Genomic DNA, 19,846 nt, shown 5'->3' with positions numbered 1-19,846 from the left:
CAATAAGCATCACATTCCTCACAAAAGCTTATTATGATGCTCTGAAGAACGTGACCACCACTCAGAGAACGGTACCCGGCGTATCTACTATCAAACCGATCATCTGAGGAGGAGGGGTTAGTCCTAGCGTAGCAGATCCCGAGAAGTCATTTGCGTAGAATCTTGGGGAATGGAATTTCAACGCGTGCTGTATGCACGTGGCTTATTGGTCCGATGGGCAATATTCGGCATGCTAAGTTACTTATTTACTTGTGATTTTCGTCGCAACCTCTTTTGCATAGGATTGTTAACATTTTTTAATCACATTCTGCAACAAGAAGTATGTTATCTATGACATCTTCCTAAATTACTACTTTCGCTTACTGTCGCTTACTGTCACTACCGGAGCAAGGATTTTGATCATCGACATATTGATATCACTACCAGCAGATAGGTATATGGACCCGCTGGGGACATCTACGGAGATGATCTACTTATCTTCGAGATCTGTGTGAAATGTTGAACAACAAAATTTGAATTTATGGATTTCTGGACACTGCTACATGATCACAATATACAGTTAGACACAAACCCAGAGAGAATATTCAAACCATGCCCGGCCGTCGACACTACTCATGGCCGTTCAGTGGCTCTTCGTCGAGCGCAAAAGCCGAAGAATTGCGATACAATCCGAGAAAAGTTGACTCGCTGCTGTCTACGTCCAGAATAAAGGGGGGGTCTACCAGCCTTTTTGCACCATTTGACCAAACGTTCGGTCCCTCCCTATCATTGTACAGCTCCTCAGACGAAGAAGAAATGATGTCTTCTGCAGGGATACTGGACATCAAAAGCGAGAAACACCAGTTGCGCCGGCAACGTCGAGAAAGACGAGCAGAACACAAGCGGCGAAGACGTGAGCGACGCCAATCCCATAAATCAGTTGGTAATAGCAATGGCATGGAAACGAATAATAATGATGATGGTGCAGAGGAAATAATCATTTCATCAATCACACAAGCGAGCGAAGCTCCAGTTGCGATTATGCGCCGTCTCGTGTGGCCGCATTTGGAGAGAGTGAGGCAATTCTTCATCCCACTCCAAACTATCCGGTACCTGACCGGGTCATGGACTTTGCACTCAAAATATGGCCGTCCCACAGAGAAGAAGAATCGCGAGATCAAGACGAGGTATGTCGCCAAGTTGACTAGCCCAAGCGCGCCATCTTTGTCGGGCGCAAGAAGATCCTCGGCAGATGAAACTGTGTTGTCACTTTCAATACCTGATAAGAATGAATGGATGCTGCATCCGGGAAGACGGCATCGAAGATGTCACTCTGAACAACCACGGGCGTGGAGGGAGCCTAATCCGGGGCTGTGGACATTGGCGGAGGAATGAACTTATTCTCTTCATACTACCATTGCTTAGCTCGTGACACGGCATGGGAGAATATGGATAGATGCGGAGTAAGGAGGTTATCTTTGTGGTTTAGCGCCAGACCTCACCAGTCTTGTTACGCCCGGATATGTCCCCGATTGCTCCGATTTTGAATCCCTTTGAGCGTATTCTTGTAGCTTTTAGGGCGATACACAGGCTCGCCGTGTATTAGACTGAGGTCTGTGATGCTCACATGGCTCGTCCATGACATATTTGGGTTCCTGACATTCCTAGGGATAATCGTGTAAATAGATTCAAGAGCTGAGTAGGCATGTTGGAATTCATGCCAGAATGTATGGATAGTATCATTTTCGTCCTAAGCTTCACAATAATAAAGAACTTTGCGACAACTTTGCGACTCCTGTAGCCTTAGATGAATCACTTAACAGCAATCAAGGGTCTCAATCTCTTGAGGCGTCAGCCGGAATTTCACCAGGCATGATCCGCCAGGCGACCAGTCACACGAACAACTATCTATCCAATTTGACATTCGGACCAATAGAAGGGATGCCATCACTGGCATGTACGATCTTCGAACGGATAAATCAGAAGTAAACAATGATCTAGTGAAGGAACTATCTGTGAACCCCTTGAGGCCTTCTAGAAGAGCGCTAGAAGGACACAAATACCTAGCGGGTCGCGCTAACCAGGGCAACCACAGGGCTAACAATCTTATGGAATATATGCTTAAAATTGAGTGATGAAAAAAAGTACGAGGGGACCATGATGTGTGCTAACTTTGAAGAAGGCGCAGACGTTGCCACTGATACATAGTGTGTGATACTTACATGGACGAAGAATTAGTCATATTCACAGACTAGCACTCTAACACCTAGAAAACAAGTCAAGTTTTCTTGTTGGCTTCGAAGGGCCTCCGAAAACATCCTTAAAACCATACATGTTGGATGATCCTCACTCCATCCAAGCTTTTCCCATGAAAATATTTCATGATATGTTAACCCGTTTCCGTGGAAAATGTCCGGCCGTCTTGCAATTGAATCCGGGTTGAATTGATTTGCCAACTGGCCCCTTTGCTGAAGACTTTTGATGCTCAACTTGTCTTTTCCGCACCTCTCGCAATGACCGACGCAGTGATCAACTATATACAATACCTCAAGGCTACTATGCAGACAGCATGACAAATAAGCTACTTCCTGGTAAATTGCTTCTTCCGAATGATGTACTGCGTGTATCTCCGTGACATCAATGGCCACCCGTCGAGCATTCCGTAAACTTTCAGCAAATTCCGCACTCCAGGGACATAGAAGAACATCCGATAAGCCGCTACTAAATGCTCGATGATAACCAGGCTCAGTAGGCGGGTCTGGAATTGAAACCGGAGACCCGAATCGTAAGAACAACACATCGTCTCGGTTACTATATGCCATCCACTTATCTTTCCCCGGAAGGTATACAAGATTGGAATCGATGCCGGGGGTTAAAGATTTTGCAGGATTTGCTGGTTGTTGGGTTAACTTGCCCGACAACATCTGGAGGGCATTGGAGGCCTCAAAGCAGCTCCGTCGAATCGAGCTTGCTACTCTAGAGGTCGATGGATCGAAGGAAAACTGAACTTCTTCGCAGCTATGCTGATTTGGTACCGGTCGAGCCGGGTTTCGGTATTGGCTTATCTTAACGGAATCGAGGAATACCGCGTCACGAAACTCCTCGAAGCGCCTTTCATCTTGGGTTCGTCCGTCTTGGGTTTGGCATGCCTGCGATATGCTAGGGATGCACACATCAAAAACGTGAATTCCTGGCTGAGGACAGGCAGCCTGCCAGATCTGTATGCGGAGTTCTGGCGGCAGATATTGGAATTGATGGAACATTTGTAAGGGGTGATTGAATTTTCATCTTGCTAACAGCTCGTTCGCAAACAGCGAACATGCTGTAATTCATATGCTGTAAATGATAGACCTTTAATAAGTTAGTTGCCAATAACGTTAGGGGAAGGGACAGTTGTATAGAAACGCCATCCGGAGACTTCGGCGGAATAGCTCTTAGCACTCCGCCGATATTTCGGAGGGACGGGACTGGCTCCACTGGGAGCCACCCACCCAAATGTTGTACTCTGTAGGAGGAGTATGTACGACGAACAGCTCACAGCAGTACAGAGTACATAGTAAGTATTAGATAGGATAGCCAAGACCTGGCGAGACGTTTCTCCGAGTAATTAGAATTCGCAAGTTTGTCTCAGTTGCTCAGAGCCTCAGACTATCAGACTGTGGATGGTCACATGACCTGCGGGACCCTAATCGGTACCTCATCTATAACTACCCAGTCTCAGCGAGCGTTGTAGCACATACATAGTCGGGAGAAGAATTGTGAATCAACCTCTAGCGATCGGAATCTGATTTTCTTCTTGGACATGAACTTTTTATAGTTACATATTTAAACATAGATACTAGTTACGTAGGTAGTAAAACTATGAGTAAGCACGAGCTAAGCCTTTTAGGACTAGCTAGTCTGGGAACATGAGAGTCAGCCAGGGGACCTGCTAATCACTCTCTCAGACGCTATCTCCTAGCGTATCTTATTTGACAGGAGCTGAGGCCGCCTTACCCCTTCAGGGTGTTCTGACAAAGCGCCCAGGACTCAGCCGCAAGACGAGGATTCTGGCAGTAGCGAGTGCGGGCGCTAGACACTAGTGGCCTACGCCTACCAGTAGAGGCTAGCGCTGAGAATCCTCGCCTTGGGTCTGGGACCGAGTCCTGAGATAAGAAGAAGTTGTAACTAGTTAATTACTCCGCCGAACTCCCCAATATTTGTCTAAACTCCGTGGCTGTCTATCACTAATCGTGATGAGCGGTCTAGAGAGTGCTGCAGAGCAGCATACCAACGAGTTGCCGCTTCCCCGGAGGACGTTGCGCAAAGGTACTCGCAGTTGTGCAGAATGTGCGTGACACTCCAGATGCCCTCGATTTCAAAGCGTGTGATTGATTGGCAATTATAGGCAAGAGGCGCAAGACGCGATGTTTTTTTGAACGCCCAACGGATAGTGTGTGTGTCCTGTGCCAGCGACGTGGAATGCCATGTTTCGGCCAGGAGTATATGGATGTTCCCTTGTCTAATACTGAGACGGACCACAATCTAGTCGAGAGACTCAAAAGAGCAGAACAGATACTTGGCGCCATCTCCAAGGACATTTCGCGGGATGTCCGAGGATCTCAATCCGATGGATCTGGAAAACAGTCACTTCTACCGCGGGAATCGGCGCAAGACCAGGTCATACGTGAGGCCCAGCACCACACGAACAACAGCGATGCCGCCACAGTTGACGCTAATATCACCGACACTACAAGGGTGAGTGCAAACTGTTTCTAAAGATGCATTCGAAGTAAACTAAGGAATAGATGCCATTTCGACACGACCCGGCTCCGATACCCTCGCCGCTTTTAAGAGCAGATCCCACTAGTAATAATAACTTTAATTTCGATTATTCCGATTTATGCAACACTCTTCATTTAGCCTTACCATCCCAGAGAGATGCCGATATCCTTTTCGGGGGTGGTCGCTCGACAATCTTTGTGCAAGCACTCTACAGTCATTACGGCGAATTATTCCACGAAGGAAAGATCGTGTCCTCTACAACGCTGGCTGTTCTTCCTGCTGTCACAGCTCACCCGGTTCTTCTCGCGAGGAAGCTGCTCCAGCTTGCGCTCTGCGTACAGCAGCTTGATTCTTTGTTCGACCAAAGTGTACTAAGCTTGGGTTGTTCTCCAAGTACGGCCATGAATAAGTATCATGGTCTTGCCTCCAGCCTGGTAACCTGCCATGAGGAGTCACTTGACTCTATCGAAGGCCTCGAGTGCCTTCTTTACGAAGGAGTCTATCTGGTCAACTGTGGCAATCTCCGCCGAGCACTGCCATGCCTTCGCCGCGCCTCGACGTTAGCCCAATTGATGGGTATGCATCGCAAGGTTCCATACAAATCATTGAAGCAACTCGACCCAGCAACCAGTGTCTCTGCTCCTGTAATATGGGCGCATATCACATATCTTGAGCGCTACCTATCCCTTCTTCTTGGAATGCCCACCGCTATTCCACGCTTTCGATTTACGTCGGACTGCGTGTCAGTTGGAGATACTAGCACAGATTGGTTTGAGAAGAAGCAAATGGAGATATTTGAACGGCTGATTGAGAGAAACCAGGACGGTGACTACGATGATATTGCGATTACCCAGAAGATTGACCTGGACATGACCAAGATGGCAAACACCGTACCTGAAAAATGGTGGTCAATGGATCTCACTCAAAGCACGAACCAAGAAGAATTGATGTTGAAGATGATCAGTGCACAACTGCAAATCATTCATTATAACCTTCTCACGGTCCTACATCTGCCGTATCTCTTGCGGAATGGAGACGATAGCAGACTCGACTACAGCAAGACAACTTGTCTCTACGCAAGTAGAGAAGTTCTCACCAGATTTATTGCCTTCCGTTCCGTAGTGAATATAGTGTTTTGCTGCCGCCCCGTCGACTTTTGCGCATTAACGGCCTCCTTGACACTTCTATTGGCCTATTTGACTAGCCACAAGCGGAAGCCAGGGTGGATGCTAACCCATCAGCGTGTGGGCGACCGAGCGCTCATAGAGACGGCGATGGAGACGATGGACGAACTTAATCGTATTAATAACGACGAATTGTCTCTGAAGACTGCAGAGCTGACGAGAAAACTATTGGATCTAGAGGCAGAATGTGCTAGGGGAGGCCAGACGTACAACAGCAGCATCCAGACAGATCACGATCACACCGTTGGAGGCGAGGATTATTCGATCCACCTAAAGGTCCCATATTTCGGGTCCATTAAACTTGCCTATGACCTCTCCTCTTCGCCGCAATTCTTTGATTCAGCGTCGACATCTTTTAATCTTCCCATGAGTCATTATTCTACACTCTCGAATGCTGTACATGGCTCAATGGTTCCACACATAGGCTCCCAGGGAGACGACACATCGCAATCGTCGCAATCAGTGCAATCGGTGCAATCGGTGCAACCACCACAGCATATCCATGCTTCTAACGGACAGCTTTCCTGGCAATTGAACCAGCCGTCCTTCACCTTCTCATGGGAGGATTTCTCTCAATTTGACACAGAGATGCCAGACCTTATGGCTACTGCAGAAGACTGGGCATTCCAGGGTGTAGATTCCACATTCTTTGATACTTTGGTCAACGGCAATGTCATCGGTCAGGCTATCGACAATCAAAATTGGGATTCTTATATATTTTCTCGTTAGCGCTGTTTTTACGAATATTGCTTTTTGATATGCTACTGTTATTTTTAACGTTGAGACGCATAATTTAACGTACTAAGCCTGCGAAAGGAAATAATACAACTGTCATTTCTATGTAATATTTGAACTTGAATGCCGACCAGGGCCCGGATACCTATTCTGTCGCTCTGCTGATGCTTCTCATCATCCAAATGGAGAAGCAATTCACATAATATTTCAAATATGATACTATAAACTATTATCACAGACAGCAATATGGTAGATAGTAGGGCATATAATCAAACAAACAGACAATATATTCAATAATTTCACTCCTTAGAGCCTTGAGAATGCTCTGGAATAGCATGGGAATCTGTGGTTCCTGACTTCTTTCACATGTTATAGAAAATATAGTATATCAACATCCTTCCTCCGCGCCCAATTTCCGTTTGAGGTTTGGGCTTGAAAAGTGTCCGCATTTAATTCCTCCAGAAGTTAACCTCTTGGGTGAGCGTACTGCAGTAACACGGTGTCCTTCATCAATCTCTCGTGACAGCTCTGTTCCAAGCATACACACACTTCAATACCTTCACCTGGCTTTGCATCCTTCATATCAGCTCGGCTCGGATACAGAAAAACGAATCCATCAAATGGAGGGCTTGGCCATCTCAGTGCGCTGGGTAACCCAAAGCCGAAATCATGTTTTTCATAAGCAGCCATGCCTTGCCAACTAGATGCCGCAAGGTCCATGCCTAGGAAGGAATTTATGCTAGTTTCAAGCCACCGTTTGTCCTCATGACCAGCAATCCATTGTAACATGCCATCAAGATACTGGGGGGTCACCTCCTGTATTGATGAGCGAACGGACGCCGCAAGCTTAGAGAGATTTTCCTCCGCGATGATCTCATTCAAAGGTAGCGGCTCACAACGACCTGGTGTAGCAGCAACGCCGAGGAAAGATTCCGATAGTGGCGGATTCCATACCTTCCTTGTGTTGATAGCGTTAATTAGCAACGCCTTGGAGTTGAGATCTGGCTTGAGTAAGTCGATCTTTGCGCGAGTGACACTGCTCCAGATAAGACCCATAACCGCATCGTATGTAGAAATCCAGCCATCTTCTAGAGTAGTAGATGCCAGTGCCTTTAATGATTCGGCGTTCTTCTTTGGAAAATGCCACATTTGCTGGACCAGGGGAGGCATCTTAAAGTCGGCCGGTGGTGGTGGCATGGGACCACCAGCATCCTTAAGAACTGGGTATGCATCCTTGATATCCGCCATCCGCTCTGGTGTTGGATCCTTAACATCCAATGCGGGCTCAAAACTATCCAAAGGCTCCAGAGGACTAAGTGGCTGGCCTTTGGCTGCTGCAGCACTATTCTCTGCCCACGTTGCCAAGAAGCCATCACACCCTGGGCCATCGGAGACAGCATGATGAACTGCAGTGCCCAGAATGAAACCCCCTCGAATAAAGTTGATCTGAAATGCCGCAACGTCGATTCCCCCTTCGGCGTTATCTCCCAGGGGTGAGTGGAGTTGTTTCGCGGTTACCGACTCAGGAAGAAGCTGATGTCCAGCAATTAGACTGGCGGGAAACTGTTGTGTTCAAAAAGTATTAGATCTTTGTGTTTTTGAAGGCTAACGGGTAATTCAAACATACATCCTTTTCGGCAAGCTCTTCGTAGGAAGGAAATTCACTTTCGTCAAGCATATACTTAACATGTAATTTCACTGCCGAGTCTCGTTTCTTCGTCACCCACATGCGACCAGTGGCTGCGTCCACATCGATGGACCCAACTAGAATAGGGAACCTGGAAAGAGCAGCTTCTAGCCCGGCTATCATACTCTTCACAATTGCTTCCGTGTCTGTGGATTCTGGCAAAGGAAACACCTCGGCGATCAAGACGTATATCTTTGGCATGACATGGCCAAGGAGCGAGAGAGGAAGCCGTTCCAACTCCAATGAAGATTGGTATCCTAACGGATGGACAGAGTTTTCCGAAGAAAACTTTGTGTCTTTTGCGGTCATGATGCAAGTAGTGACTGAGGAAAAGGAGTCGAATGGTTGTAATTCTTATTTTCTATAATATGCAAGCAGCTCTTGCTGTGCTTTATCAACCTTCTTATAAACAAGTTATGTACAATTGGTACAGTCTTGACATCCCATTTCCAGCTCATCTACCTGGTGAAACTCCGCCGAACAGGTCTTGTTCTAGGCCAGAAATAAAAGTGAGAATCGAATCGATATTTTTTGTCTTTTTTCGTTTTGGTTTTCTTGGGGCATAAATTTGTCATTACACACATGCAAATCCAGCTAATCCAGAAAGGACGTGCTGCAAGTTGCTCCGCCGAACTCCGCCGAACTACCCCTAGAAAACTTCAGAGAGGATACGTTTATCGGGCTCTCTTATTCAGCCTTCCAAGATATAACTACAAGATCCAGCTGACAACAATTGAAAACTTTACATTCCCGCAACTTTCGGCGGATTCGTAGCATAGCCCTTTCTGAATCAGCCCTGCACGCCAATCTCCATGTTGGAATCCAAGGGGCAGTAGTATTTTGTCCAATAAACCCACATATATACCTATATGCAGACATTAGTATGCTGTGCCAAGCAGGATTGTTGAAGGTCTGCCTCAAGGTGTATAAAGTCCTAAGTAATTGCTCCGCATCCCAGTTCTGAACCATCTCTCGATCTCGTATCCAAATTGCGATTTTGAAAATGGCCGCAGTAATCAAAAGAATTTTTCGCCGCAAAAATAAAGCTCCCTTAGCATGCAGTATACTGATGCTAGACGATGCCGACCATGTTCATACAAATGCCTGTTTCCTTGATGTTCAACCCTTGGCTGTTGTCGAACTTTTTCAGTCTCAAGGCTGCAAGAGCTGCGTGGTGAACGTGCCAAAAATACACGAAGCAGTTCAAAACCCCAATGTCATCTTGCTTACCTACAATGTGACTCACTTTGACCGAGCGGAATGGCAAGATACATTTGCCTCCAAACAGTGGGATTCACGCCAGCGAGCCTATGTGACCAAATGGGGTCGGAACTCGATTTTCACTCCGCAGGTTATTGTGGACGGGACCACAGACGGCACTGGAGAAACAGTCGACCAAGTCATGGATTTGGTGCAACGGGCACGCCAAATGCGGTCTCAACAGAATTGGAACATTCTCCTCGATTCAAACGACACCGAACTGCGAATCGATACTGATTTGTTCGAAACCAAGCCTCACGACATCATCCTCTGCTATTATGAGCCAAAGCCGCAGGTAGTCAAGATTGGTAAAGGCGTCAACAAAGGCAAGAAGCTCACACACCAGAACGTGGTAAGGATGGTCTCGAAGATTGGGGAGTGGAGAGGTGGCAACCTTACAATTACCTTGCCTTCACTCGTAGAGGCGAGGGACAGAGGCTATTCGATCCTGGGAATTGTCCAAGAACCCTCCGGAGGACGAATTTTGGCAGCTCATAGCTTGTAAGGCCGACCTTGGGTATTATTATATTGAACTTTTACGGGGTTGGGATGAGTTGTGGCCGGGGGAATGAAACGATACGGGGATGGCACGATTTTATTTTCATTTGTTGAACAGTTTAATCAAATTATAAGCATTTCATGATGGTTAGTTAGAAAGAACATAAAACATAGAATCTTTCCCATTGCGGGCACTGCTCATAAAAGAAACGTCCACAATTCCACTAAAGCCCTCGTTTCTCGGAAAGTAATTTTAATGCCTCGTACCTCCCACAAGAGGCTCTGATGAGAAGCCTACAAGGGGTGAACATATTTGAATCATACCATAAAACCACCCATCCCAGACCCAAAAATCTGTCCAGATTAGCCAAGATGCTAATAGCATCATTCTCAATACAATGGGCCCAGTTATATTCTTTTTCTAATTTCCACAAACAGGGGCTAATGCTGCAGAGTATTGTCTGTCTGACAAAGGTGTCGCTTGCGCCTCCTTTTGCTCCTCCGTCGAGCCCTCTGCTTCCGCCGAAGAGCTATCATTTCCGTTAGGGCTGAGGCTTCTGCTTCGAATTTAGATAAAACTTAGTCCGTAAATTATTGCATTGAGCTAGAACCTAGCAGCTGAATAGCAATTGAGTTTAAGCCATTTATTAGTTTCTTTGGAAGATTTGGAATTTGTGCAGCGCCTAGGGCTATATAAACATTGCAAGTGCAGCTTGTATTCTACCCAACAGTTCAACTTGCAAAGTATCAATCATTTCCTCTCTTCTTTTGTTTGAGTATTACTCCTTTCGATATCGACAATAGATCTCCTTTTTCAATCTCGCGTGCATCTCCGATTTCAAAGATGGCCTTCCTCGCATTGACTTTTTTGGCCCTCGGTTTAACCTCCTTCGCTCAGCGTCCGGAGAGTGTCTCAATTTGCGATTTCTATACTCCTCGCATCTTGGGAGCAAACACTGCGCCTAATCAGGAACTTCTCATGACTCTTCTCGTAAACACCTTTGTTATTGGCAACTATACGACTCCAAACACTGGAGTTGCTGTCCATGGGATTGCTGCTCCTGCTGAGTACAATGGACACTCGGTTGCCCTCCTTCCCTACTTCACTGGGGAATTCAACTCAACAAATACTGGTGGAAACACAGGCGCATCTAAACTGTTTCTTGACGATGGTGGCGCCGTTCCTCTGACCATGAATATGTCTTCCAACGGCAATACGTCCTCAGCGCAATAGTGAGTAAAACTGACGCGATATTTGATATTTGTGCTCCTTGAGAGTGCTGGTCCATTTTCTAACAGTAACAATTTAGCAAACTGCTCACTCATATCTATCACTACTTTGGTACTTTGCTTGGTTGCTCTCTTCAAGGAGACAGCAGCTTTCCTCATTACGAGGGAAGGACAAGCATGTACGAAGTGCATCGGTCGGTATTCTCAGTGAAATGAATTTAAAAAAAATTGAATATCGCCTGCTATCTGGAAATTTACTGACAAATCTCAACCTTGTATACAGGTTCATGGACTTGGATATCTATCAAATGAACTTCTTCATTCAACAGGTTGAAGATTCGGCCACCTCCCTCGGCATCTCGTCTGATGATGCCAAAGTATTGGGGAACACTCTCAACACGTCGTTCAATACTCGATGTGCCCCTGCCACCGCGATCACCAACATCTCCGCTCCCGCTGAATTGCAGTCCGTTTGCATTGCGGACAATTGCCCGGCTGATCCAAAGCAAAATTGTGCCGCATATCCTCTTAACGGTGTGGCCTTGCTTCCCGTCAATCTTACTGCTACTTCGAATTCAACTGGATCAACCACTCCCTCATCTACGTCAACCTCGACACCCTCTTCGACCCCGTCGAAAACCAGCGATGGTAACATGGTTGTTGGTGGATACTGGCAGTGGGTTACTACTGTGGTCTTGGCCGCTTTCACTGTGCTGTATTAGATAACGACCTGTCAACTTTCCGGATCTTTGGGATTGCGCTTTTGGCCGTGTATCCATCTTCTTTTGTGTCCTTGACAGATACATGCACACGATGTAGGCGTGTTATGCCGATGCTAGGGGTTATAAAGGAGGCGGCACGAAGGGCAACCGTTGTCAAGACATCAGATATTCTTTCTATTCCTTCGCTATTTCATTACTGTCAAATGTCATAATATGTGCTTAATTAGAAATTGAAACCATAGTACCCTATTATACGGAAAGGTTGCGGCTGTCATGGCCATGTAAGTTGCCCGGTAAGCCTAGAAAACCAGGACATTGCGCGTGTTTGAACCCAGAGAGCCCGGAAGCTATGTCTACAGAATCCATGATATCTGCACTATGGGGGTGTAACGGTGCATATTTCGTAATGGTAAAGAATGTTTCAGTTCTATGCTCTAGGAATAGCATCGATTCCCTGTCTAGCCTCTCTAAATAGCCTTTCCCGAATCCTTGCTTCGTATTCTGGGACAAACGGACAGGTGGTGAATCCTCGCTACGACTACCTCATATGGCAAGGTGGCTAGAACCGTTAGTGATATAAAACTAAACGAACTACATGGGAAGTTGGTGATTTTCGACCGCGCAGACTTACTTCATTTTGCCACGGACTTAATTTCCATTCTTAGATCGATGACTGTTACCATAGGGGCCTTAGGGCTCGTTTGATAAACTTCCGATAGGCAATTTATCTGCGGGGCTGAGATAGCGGGATCGGCGGAAGTGTCGGCGGAAGGAACCGTGCAGACCGCATTTGCCGTACAACAGCACAACTACTACAGAGGTGGTGCTACTACCACTACTCATACGACTTTGAAAGGTTGTTTATATAGTTGATATTTAGACGGCACGACGCAGATCAATATAATATCTCGCACAAGCTTCCAAGGGTTATAGCTCTCGCGACAAGATCGAAAGAAAGAAAGAAAAACAAAAAAATGTCTGCCTCTGAAGGAAAACCTGTTCTGCACTACCTAGATATCGGCTCTCTAGGTCGTGGCGAAGTTATCCGGTAGGCGATGGCGATGTCCCAGCCTTGGAACATTGAATCAATTTCATTTGAAATCTGACCAGTGCGATTCTTAAATTATAGTCTCTTCTTGAAAGATGCCGGAATAGACTTTGAGGACACCAGATATCCATTCAATGACAGTTGGAAGGATACCAAGGCCGAACTGCAGAAGAAGGGGATTAGCAGAACCGGAAAGGTCCCAGTACTCGAGTACAAGGGAATATATTTGTCTCAGGTAAAACCAAAACAAAAAACTCCGCGCGGATGAAAATGGGGGGTTTAAATATGTTGATCCTTGGCTTGCCAGCACATACCCATTCTTCGCTATTTGGCCCGTGAACTCAAGGCATACGATGGTGCCACGAGTTTGGAGAAGCACCTGGTCGACGTCGTCGCCGACTTGTATATTGACTGGAGGGTGGGTTTGATACCTTTCTACTTTGGCCAATGCTTTCCCATCTAACAGCATTCATTATACCAGGCTCAATGGGTAGCCAACCTGGAAAAGCTTTCGGATTCGTACAAGAATGAGATTTTACCAGACCATTACAAAACTCTTGCCTACTACTATGGCAAGAATGGCGGCCCATTTCTTTTGGGTGACCGGGTCACTTATGCGGACTTCGCCGTCTTTCAATCGATTGACAACAATGAAAAAATCGGAGCGGACGCGGTGAGTAACTATCCCCGTGGACTTTTTTTTTGTTTATTCTTTTAGAAAAACAGTTTAATTACCACGCCTTGTACGGTGCTGACGATGACCGCGCAGACACTCCCTGAAGAGTTACTGAAATTTAAGACCGCGTTCGAGGCACGTCCTCGAGTGGCCGCTTATCTGAAGAGCGGCCGAAATACCAAGGCGTAGACGGCCACTTTGAGAGGGAATTGGAATTTTCCATATCAATTTGTATACAGTGCTGAGTCTAGTCGATGATAAGGAGAACTGCTTTGCAAGGCTAATGTGTGTATATTAGATTAGTACTGGGTGTGGTCTCTGTAGAAGTAATGCAATGGAAATAATTACTTTGCTTTCGACTATGTCCGTTATAACACTCATTGTTCCCAATTTATACTGACTGAGGTACTGGAAAAGGGAGAGTAAAGCCTTAAGATGGATGTTGGTTGGATGTGGTGGAGAATTTGATATCGGTCGTACATGATCGAAGCCCTAACTCCAGAGACTGCGGGAGGCTGCAACGAACAGCCTTCTTGGGTATGCAGTGAAACTCAGCGGTAGTTAATCGGAAGTTTCCGACGTACAGTTATAATTATATATAATTATTATATTAAGATTACGTTATAATATTATTGCGTCTATGGCATATAACCCGATAAAGTCTAAAATAGCTGAGAGGGTGGTTGTCGACTAGGATCTTGAGTCCTGGGCAATCAGGTTTGTGCATGGCCAATCAAGAAAATTTGTTCTCCTCTTTCTTTTCTTTCGTGGTCAAATTGAGAAACCATGCTGTTGACACATTACTTGCACACTCCTTACGCCTCATATGACTACAGTAAAACCTCAGCCGTGATAGCCGACCCTTGCTGCCTCTGATTGCAGGCGATTCACTCTAGCCCCGTCCATGCAAACGCTCCAAAAGTATGTGGTTGATTATAACAGAAGTGCTGATTGGACTAGATAAGAGTTTTGAGGCATTGGTTTTGCATTCAGTCGGCAAAATGCAAGTTCCCCGTCCACCCATCCAGTTCGCATGCAGCCTTGCCCTCCTCATGCATCCATGTACCCCCCCTCTCCGGGGTTGACGCTATGCATCATGATAGACATTGGATTCGCTGCCTCGCTAGCCTTTTGGCATGTACAGCTGGTAAGCGATCTATCTAGGGGGGAATATCCAACTATGTATGCTACTTCTTTGCTTCTGTTTTCTTGTCAGAAAAGTTATCGCCAAAACCCCTCATTCAGGGTGTGCCAGGCAGCCAATCACAACACGTGAAGAGACAGGAAACAAGAAGCAAGAAACAAAAGTCTACTGTTGCAACAGAAGCAATAATTTACAAAGAATATACGCCTCAGTTTTCCGCATGCTCTCTTCATACGTGGCCCGAATCAGCCTGGAAGACATTATATCAGTCGCGCTCTGATTTGCGAACCTGGAGATGCTTCACTTGTATCAACGAAATGCTGCAAGGGAGTATTGTAGAGGAGGAGTGTAGGTGGGAAATAAGCTGCTTGGAAGGCTTTGTAGATGAAGCCTTTAAAGGATATAAATAGCGACGCTGAGACATGGCAAGTGTACTATCGAATACCTAGGTAGATACACCTTCAAAGCTTAACCTATTACTTTAATTCATGAAATTTGATATTATCCAGAGATTCAACATCATCAACACAATGGCAAACAAGAAAGAGAAAAAGCAGGCGAAAGATGAGAAAGTCCAACGCCGCAGAGAGAGCCGTGCCAAACGACGTGGATCGTCGTCATCTGATGATGATTCCTCACGCTCGTCTACGGTCAACGGTGCGGTCACCGACGTGACTCAGTGGGACCAAGAGATAGACCGTCCTCTGAGAGGTAACGTCGACAAGATAGTCGCTCTTCGTGAAACTTTCCAGAATCTGTCAGATTTTGTGGGGGTTTTGTCTCATCTCAAGCTCAATGCCGCCAATGCCGCCGATGTGTTCAGACCCGAGATTGAGCTCAAAGCTGAAAATGAAAGACTGCAACGTACATTGACTGAGATACAAAAGGCCGTGGAAACACAGAGGATACAGGAACTTGAACAAAAATGTCAAAGTCTAGAGGATAATCGAGTGAAATTGCAGCAACTTCAGCAGGAGGCAGAGGAAGCACGACAACAACTCGACGCAGACAGACATGCCATTACTATTCAAAGGCAGGAGATGAAGAATGAGTTGGAGGAAAAGAAAAAGGAACTCCGATCTGATTTTTTGAATCAATTAGACAAGGAGAAGAGAACCCATCTGAAGGTTCTTTCTTTGAGCCAAGACTCCGAGAATAAACTCAAACGACTTAATGAAAAGCTCAAGGCCGACCAAACCGAAGCAGAGAAGCGAGCAAAGGATCTCGGAGAAGGCAACGAGACACTGATGGCGACAATTAGAGCGCTTCGCTCGGAACTAGATAAGGAGAAGTCAAGATTTTCGATCCAGAGTAAAGGCATCGATTACTAGTGAGTGGGCCGGTGTGCAGCTTTCTTAAAATCAGTCAATCAATCTAACGGTGAATCTAGCCGGGCAGAATTCACAAAATTGAACCGCAAGCTGGAGAAGCTCGTCTATGATTTCATCACAGGTCCCCTGAATGATGAGCAGATAGTAAGTCACAGATTTAGTTTCATTTTCACGTAGAGCCTACAAACTGACCTATTGATTTTAGCGAGCCGTAGAAGCAGACGGTCTGGAAGAACAAGAGATTTTCAAGTTCGTCCCGACGAGAGACTCCGATGTGGCTCGATATCTATGGAGACGCGGAGCGCAGGCCTGTATTACAAAGCAGCTATGCGATCGTCTTTGGAAATCCTACCCTTGTGACTCCGTGCCAGGCCTCGCGGATCCAGAGAGTTTGAAGATTGTCTTTGATACATTTTCTCAAAAATACGCCTCAGTCAATCCCGAGAAGGAAAGTATGTGGAGGATTATGACCCGTGAGATCTTGGAGAGTTTTTCTACACAGCCGGCATCAACGCAGAATCCTTACGAAGATATCGTGCTCAGTATAAGCAGAATGCTTCGTCCTATTATTCATCCATCCAAGACAAAGACGTTCGAATCGAGACTGACCGAAATAGTCGCAAACGCAACGGTCCTATGGTCTGCTGCACAAAAGGATACGTGCAGGATCTGGGTGTCTGTCAACCCGCCCAACGACGCCGATGGCGACGGGCAATGGGAAGCAGGATCCTTGAAAGGCATTGAACCCGTTCAGATCCAAGGGGACATCTCTATCAAACACGCTCGTTTCCTTTGTCTGTTTCCCCTCGTCGTAGTGATGGGTGGTTCCGGAGATGAAATTGTCTGTTCGGGACAGGCTCTGTTCTCTGATTGCGTGGCATTCGCCCTTGGCCATCACGAAAAGCAGGAATCCGCCAGGCTACTTGCTGAGCAGCAGAGGGAATTGCGATATAACCACCGCAAGAACAGTATGAACTCTCATTCAACCATTCCCGCCCAGAGTCGTGCCCAAGATTTGCCCGGTGGTTGTCCTGAACCATGAAGTCGACCAATGCCAACGGTAATCCGGGGACTATTCCGGGGCTATGACGTTATTCAGAGAGATGACCACGTAGTTAGTTAAGTTAGTTAACTTGGTTAGTTACAACAGGAAAGCCCGGCAACGATTCCTTGTGTGTCCAAGGGACCTCGGTTCGATAGTTTGAGATGCCGTTACCATACACGGCAAAGTTAATTTTTAGCAGAATGGGATTCCGAATTATGTGCCCGACTCCACTGTAGTTCCTTATTATTGCTCGTAGTATTATAGTAATTAAACTACTCCGTGTTCTATTGGCTGGTGCTGTACTGCTGGCCCGCCCCAGCAGCTCGGCTGAACGCCTGAGGCAGCAGGATTCTCGTCAATGATTTCACGCGGATCCCGGCACGCAGTCTCGGATTTCTATTTCTTGCATCCTCGCCAAGGGACGTTGGGCCTGGAGCAGGTGACCGCTGTCGACTACTATGTAGTATGATAAATGGTGCGCGGAAAATAATCCTTTCCTTGCTTTAGAGTTTGCGATTTACTTGGTATGTCCGTGGCGTGTACGGATGTGCCGACACTCAACGAGGAGAGGAGGCTCTTTTGAAATAATACAGTACGGGACACCCGTCCGTTGTATCCCCGGTCTGGCCGAGTCCATACGGATCACCTCTCCATGCGTCACACTGCATACTTGCACATACTAATTCTTCATACTAAGACAGACTAGGACATAGTAGTATGAGTTGGCAAGCCTTGGCGCGCGGCCAGTGGGCGGCCCCAAGCGGTGAATTGAGGGAGTCTGTAGGGCTCGGTAGGGCGCTTTGCACGCAACTGACCTAGATATCAGTGACCTGGGAGTGAGACAGTCACCGACTCGTCAGCGACAGCCCAGTGGGGCGTGCTGCACTAGTGAACTGTTCGGCTGTCTAATTACTCCTACTCTGTAGTACGGAGTATGTATACTACTAACAGTAGTACGAACTAGCGCAGCCAAAGGCCGAGGTCGCTATCCCCTTCGAGTCACAGGGCAATGGACGTGCCCCTCTTTGAGCGGTGTTTCATTGGGCAATTTGATGTGCTGATTGGGCGATTGGATATAAATATTTCTGTGATAGATTGGCGACCTTTTGCGGGTTGTGATGCCGGGAAGAAACAAAAATCATACTACATAAATACGAGCATTTCCGCTGCTCTGAATGTGGAAATACATTACTTGAAAATATTCTTCCCCATTGCTCCATACCTACCTAGGTATACCTGTACATAATTGAACAACCAACTCCAAAGTCAACCAGCGTCGCTATCAATTCAATTGTTGGATGGAGATGCCAGACACCCATCCCATCGACCCCAACGCACAACCAGCACCAAAGCTTGACGGGCCCGGTCTGTCTCCGTCCAGCACCTTGTCCTCCGATACCTCGCTGTCCCCGCCAGCTCCCAAATCGCATCACAGACGATTCCTGTCTCTCGACAACATCGAAGAAACATCCACTAGAATCCTGACCAGTATCCGCTCGCGCTCTCCTCTTCCTCGTTCGTCTTCTCCATCATCGGACAAAAAGCGCAGGCGCAGTCCACTACCTCTCCAACCATCAACATCTGCGGCGTCTCCCCCTACCTCGCCCGCACCACCGCTGTCTCCATCATCCATTGATAAAACGTACTCGCCAAGAGAAATGTCGCCTACGTCATCCCATCACTCGCAGCGCCCTGGCATGGGTCATCGGGATGTCTCCAGCGGCACAATCGATTCCTCACAGCGACCACGAAGCGACAGCTATAAAAGATATAGCGGAACGATCAACCACTACGGAAGACATTCCAATGATTGGCTGTTTGGTGGCTTCAGCGTTCGCGATACGCTGAGGGACGGAATTGAGAAATTAAAAGGACACAACGAGAGGGATAGCTAGCCTATCTGTTTTTCTCTGTATTCTCGTTGACCCTACCGTCATTTCGCTTCCATTCTATTTCTATGTTTCCTTTCCCTGGCGATGACGCCGCTGCTGGCAGAGTCTTGCTGGCGAGACAGTTATACTCGGTAAAGCTGGGCTTTGATTTGAGTCATTACAGGTTATAATCCTTGTTCCTCTGAAAACTTGCATTTAGCGAGAACGCAGAGAAGGCAGATTTGATATCTGTGGCAGTTTTACCATGCTGTGTTATAATGTCTGTTACTTTTACGATGTTCTCTTCCACCTGTCTTATACTTTGATGACCTATACTTTATGAGTACAATACAATACGAAACTTTACGAGACAAAGACGATGTACTTGTAAACGCAGGACCTGTGAATTCCCACTTCTGGTTAGTTTTACCATTCGCGGTCTAGCGCCTCTGTACGCCGCCGTATCGTCATGGCCGCCGTCCCGAACCTACGACTATATAATCCTCGTCCCTCGCCGTTTTTACCTCGCCTCCTTTTGTTTCTGGATTTTCCCCTCTGGTTGCAATCGCTTAGGTCGCCATCCTGCCGTCACCGGCTCAGCTGGGCTCCCCCACCGTCGCACTCACGGTTGTAACGCACATATCCTATCCCTCGGACTCGCCTCAACCAACT

General features: G+C 46.7%; 8 protein-coding genes across 8 annotated transcripts; 7 read left to right on the top strand and 1 right to left on the bottom strand.

The window, feature by feature from the left end:
* Positions 1–591: 591 nt before the first annotated feature.
* On the top strand, positions 592–1,374 carry EYB26_000141 (uncharacterized protein; the record flags this gene model as incomplete). The annotated part of the gene is made up of 1 exon (XM_054259458.1): positions 592–1,374. One exon carries the CDS (start codon positions 592–594, stop codon positions 1,372–1,374), a length of 783 nt encoding a protein of 260 aa, XP_054115433.1.
* A 2,840-nt stretch (positions 1,375–4,214) lies between these two features.
* Positions 4,215–6,656, top strand: EYB26_000140 (uncharacterized protein; the record flags this gene model as incomplete). Its single annotated transcript, XM_054259457.1, has 3 exons — positions 4,215–4,308; positions 4,367–4,716; positions 4,767–6,656. The coding sequence occupies 3 exons, from the start codon at positions 4,215–4,217 to the stop codon at positions 6,654–6,656; spliced, it is 2,334 nt and encodes a 777-aa protein (XP_054115432.1).
* A 471-nt stretch (positions 6,657–7,127) lies between these two features.
* Positions 7,128–8,658, bottom strand: EYB26_000139 (uncharacterized protein; the record flags this gene model as incomplete). The annotated part of the gene is made up of 2 exons (XM_054259456.1): positions 7,128–8,225; positions 8,290–8,658. 2 exons carry the CDS (start codon positions 8,656–8,658, stop codon positions 7,128–7,130), a joined length of 1,467 nt encoding a protein of 488 aa, XP_054115431.1.
* A 694-nt stretch (positions 8,659–9,352) lies between these two features.
* On the top strand, positions 9,353–10,114 carry EYB26_000138 (uncharacterized protein; the record flags this gene model as incomplete). Its single annotated transcript, XM_054259455.1, has 1 exon — positions 9,353–10,114. The coding sequence occupies one exon, from the start codon at positions 9,353–9,355 to the stop codon at positions 10,112–10,114; it is 762 nt and encodes a 253-aa protein (XP_054115430.1).
* Positions 10,115–10,951: 837 nt separating this feature from the next.
* Positions 10,952–12,059, top strand: EYB26_000137 (uncharacterized protein; the record flags this gene model as incomplete). The annotated part of the gene is made up of 3 exons (XM_054259454.1): positions 10,952–11,340; positions 11,418–11,531; positions 11,621–12,059. The coding sequence occupies 3 exons, from the start codon at positions 10,952–10,954 to the stop codon at positions 12,057–12,059; spliced, it is 942 nt and encodes a 313-aa protein (XP_054115429.1).
* Positions 12,060–13,033: 974 nt separating this feature from the next.
* On the top strand, positions 13,034–13,972 carry EYB26_000136 (uncharacterized protein; the record flags this gene model as incomplete). The annotated part of the gene is made up of 5 exons (XM_054259453.1): positions 13,034–13,107; positions 13,189–13,342; positions 13,415–13,525; positions 13,589–13,780; positions 13,877–13,972. 5 exons carry the CDS (start codon positions 13,034–13,036, stop codon positions 13,970–13,972), a joined length of 627 nt encoding a protein of 208 aa, XP_054115428.1.
* Positions 13,973–15,457: 1,485 nt separating this feature from the next.
* On the top strand, positions 15,458–17,300 carry EYB26_000135 (uncharacterized protein; the record flags this gene model as incomplete). The annotated part of the gene is made up of 3 exons (XM_054259452.1): positions 15,458–16,257; positions 16,318–16,402; positions 16,464–17,300. The coding sequence occupies 3 exons, from the start codon at positions 15,458–15,460 to the stop codon at positions 17,298–17,300; spliced, it is 1,722 nt and encodes a 573-aa protein (XP_054115427.1).
* A 1,307-nt stretch (positions 17,301–18,607) lies between these two features.
* EYB26_000134 (uncharacterized protein) lies at positions 18,608–19,198 on the top strand (the record flags this gene model as incomplete). The annotated part of the gene is made up of 1 exon (XM_054259451.1): positions 18,608–19,198. One exon carries the CDS (start codon positions 18,608–18,610, stop codon positions 19,196–19,198), a length of 591 nt encoding a protein of 196 aa, XP_054115426.1.
* Positions 19,199–19,846: the final 648 nt, after the last annotated feature.

The sequence above is a fragment of the Talaromyces marneffei genome, chromosome 1 (assembly GCF_009556855.1).
Source record: "Talaromyces marneffei chromosome 1, complete sequence".
In the NCBI taxonomy this organism is placed as follows: Eukaryota; Fungi; Ascomycota; class Eurotiomycetes; order Eurotiales; family Trichocomaceae; genus Talaromyces; species Talaromyces marneffei.
Note: the sequence above shows the minus strand (reverse complement) of the source record. Positions and strands in the feature narration are given on the sequence as shown.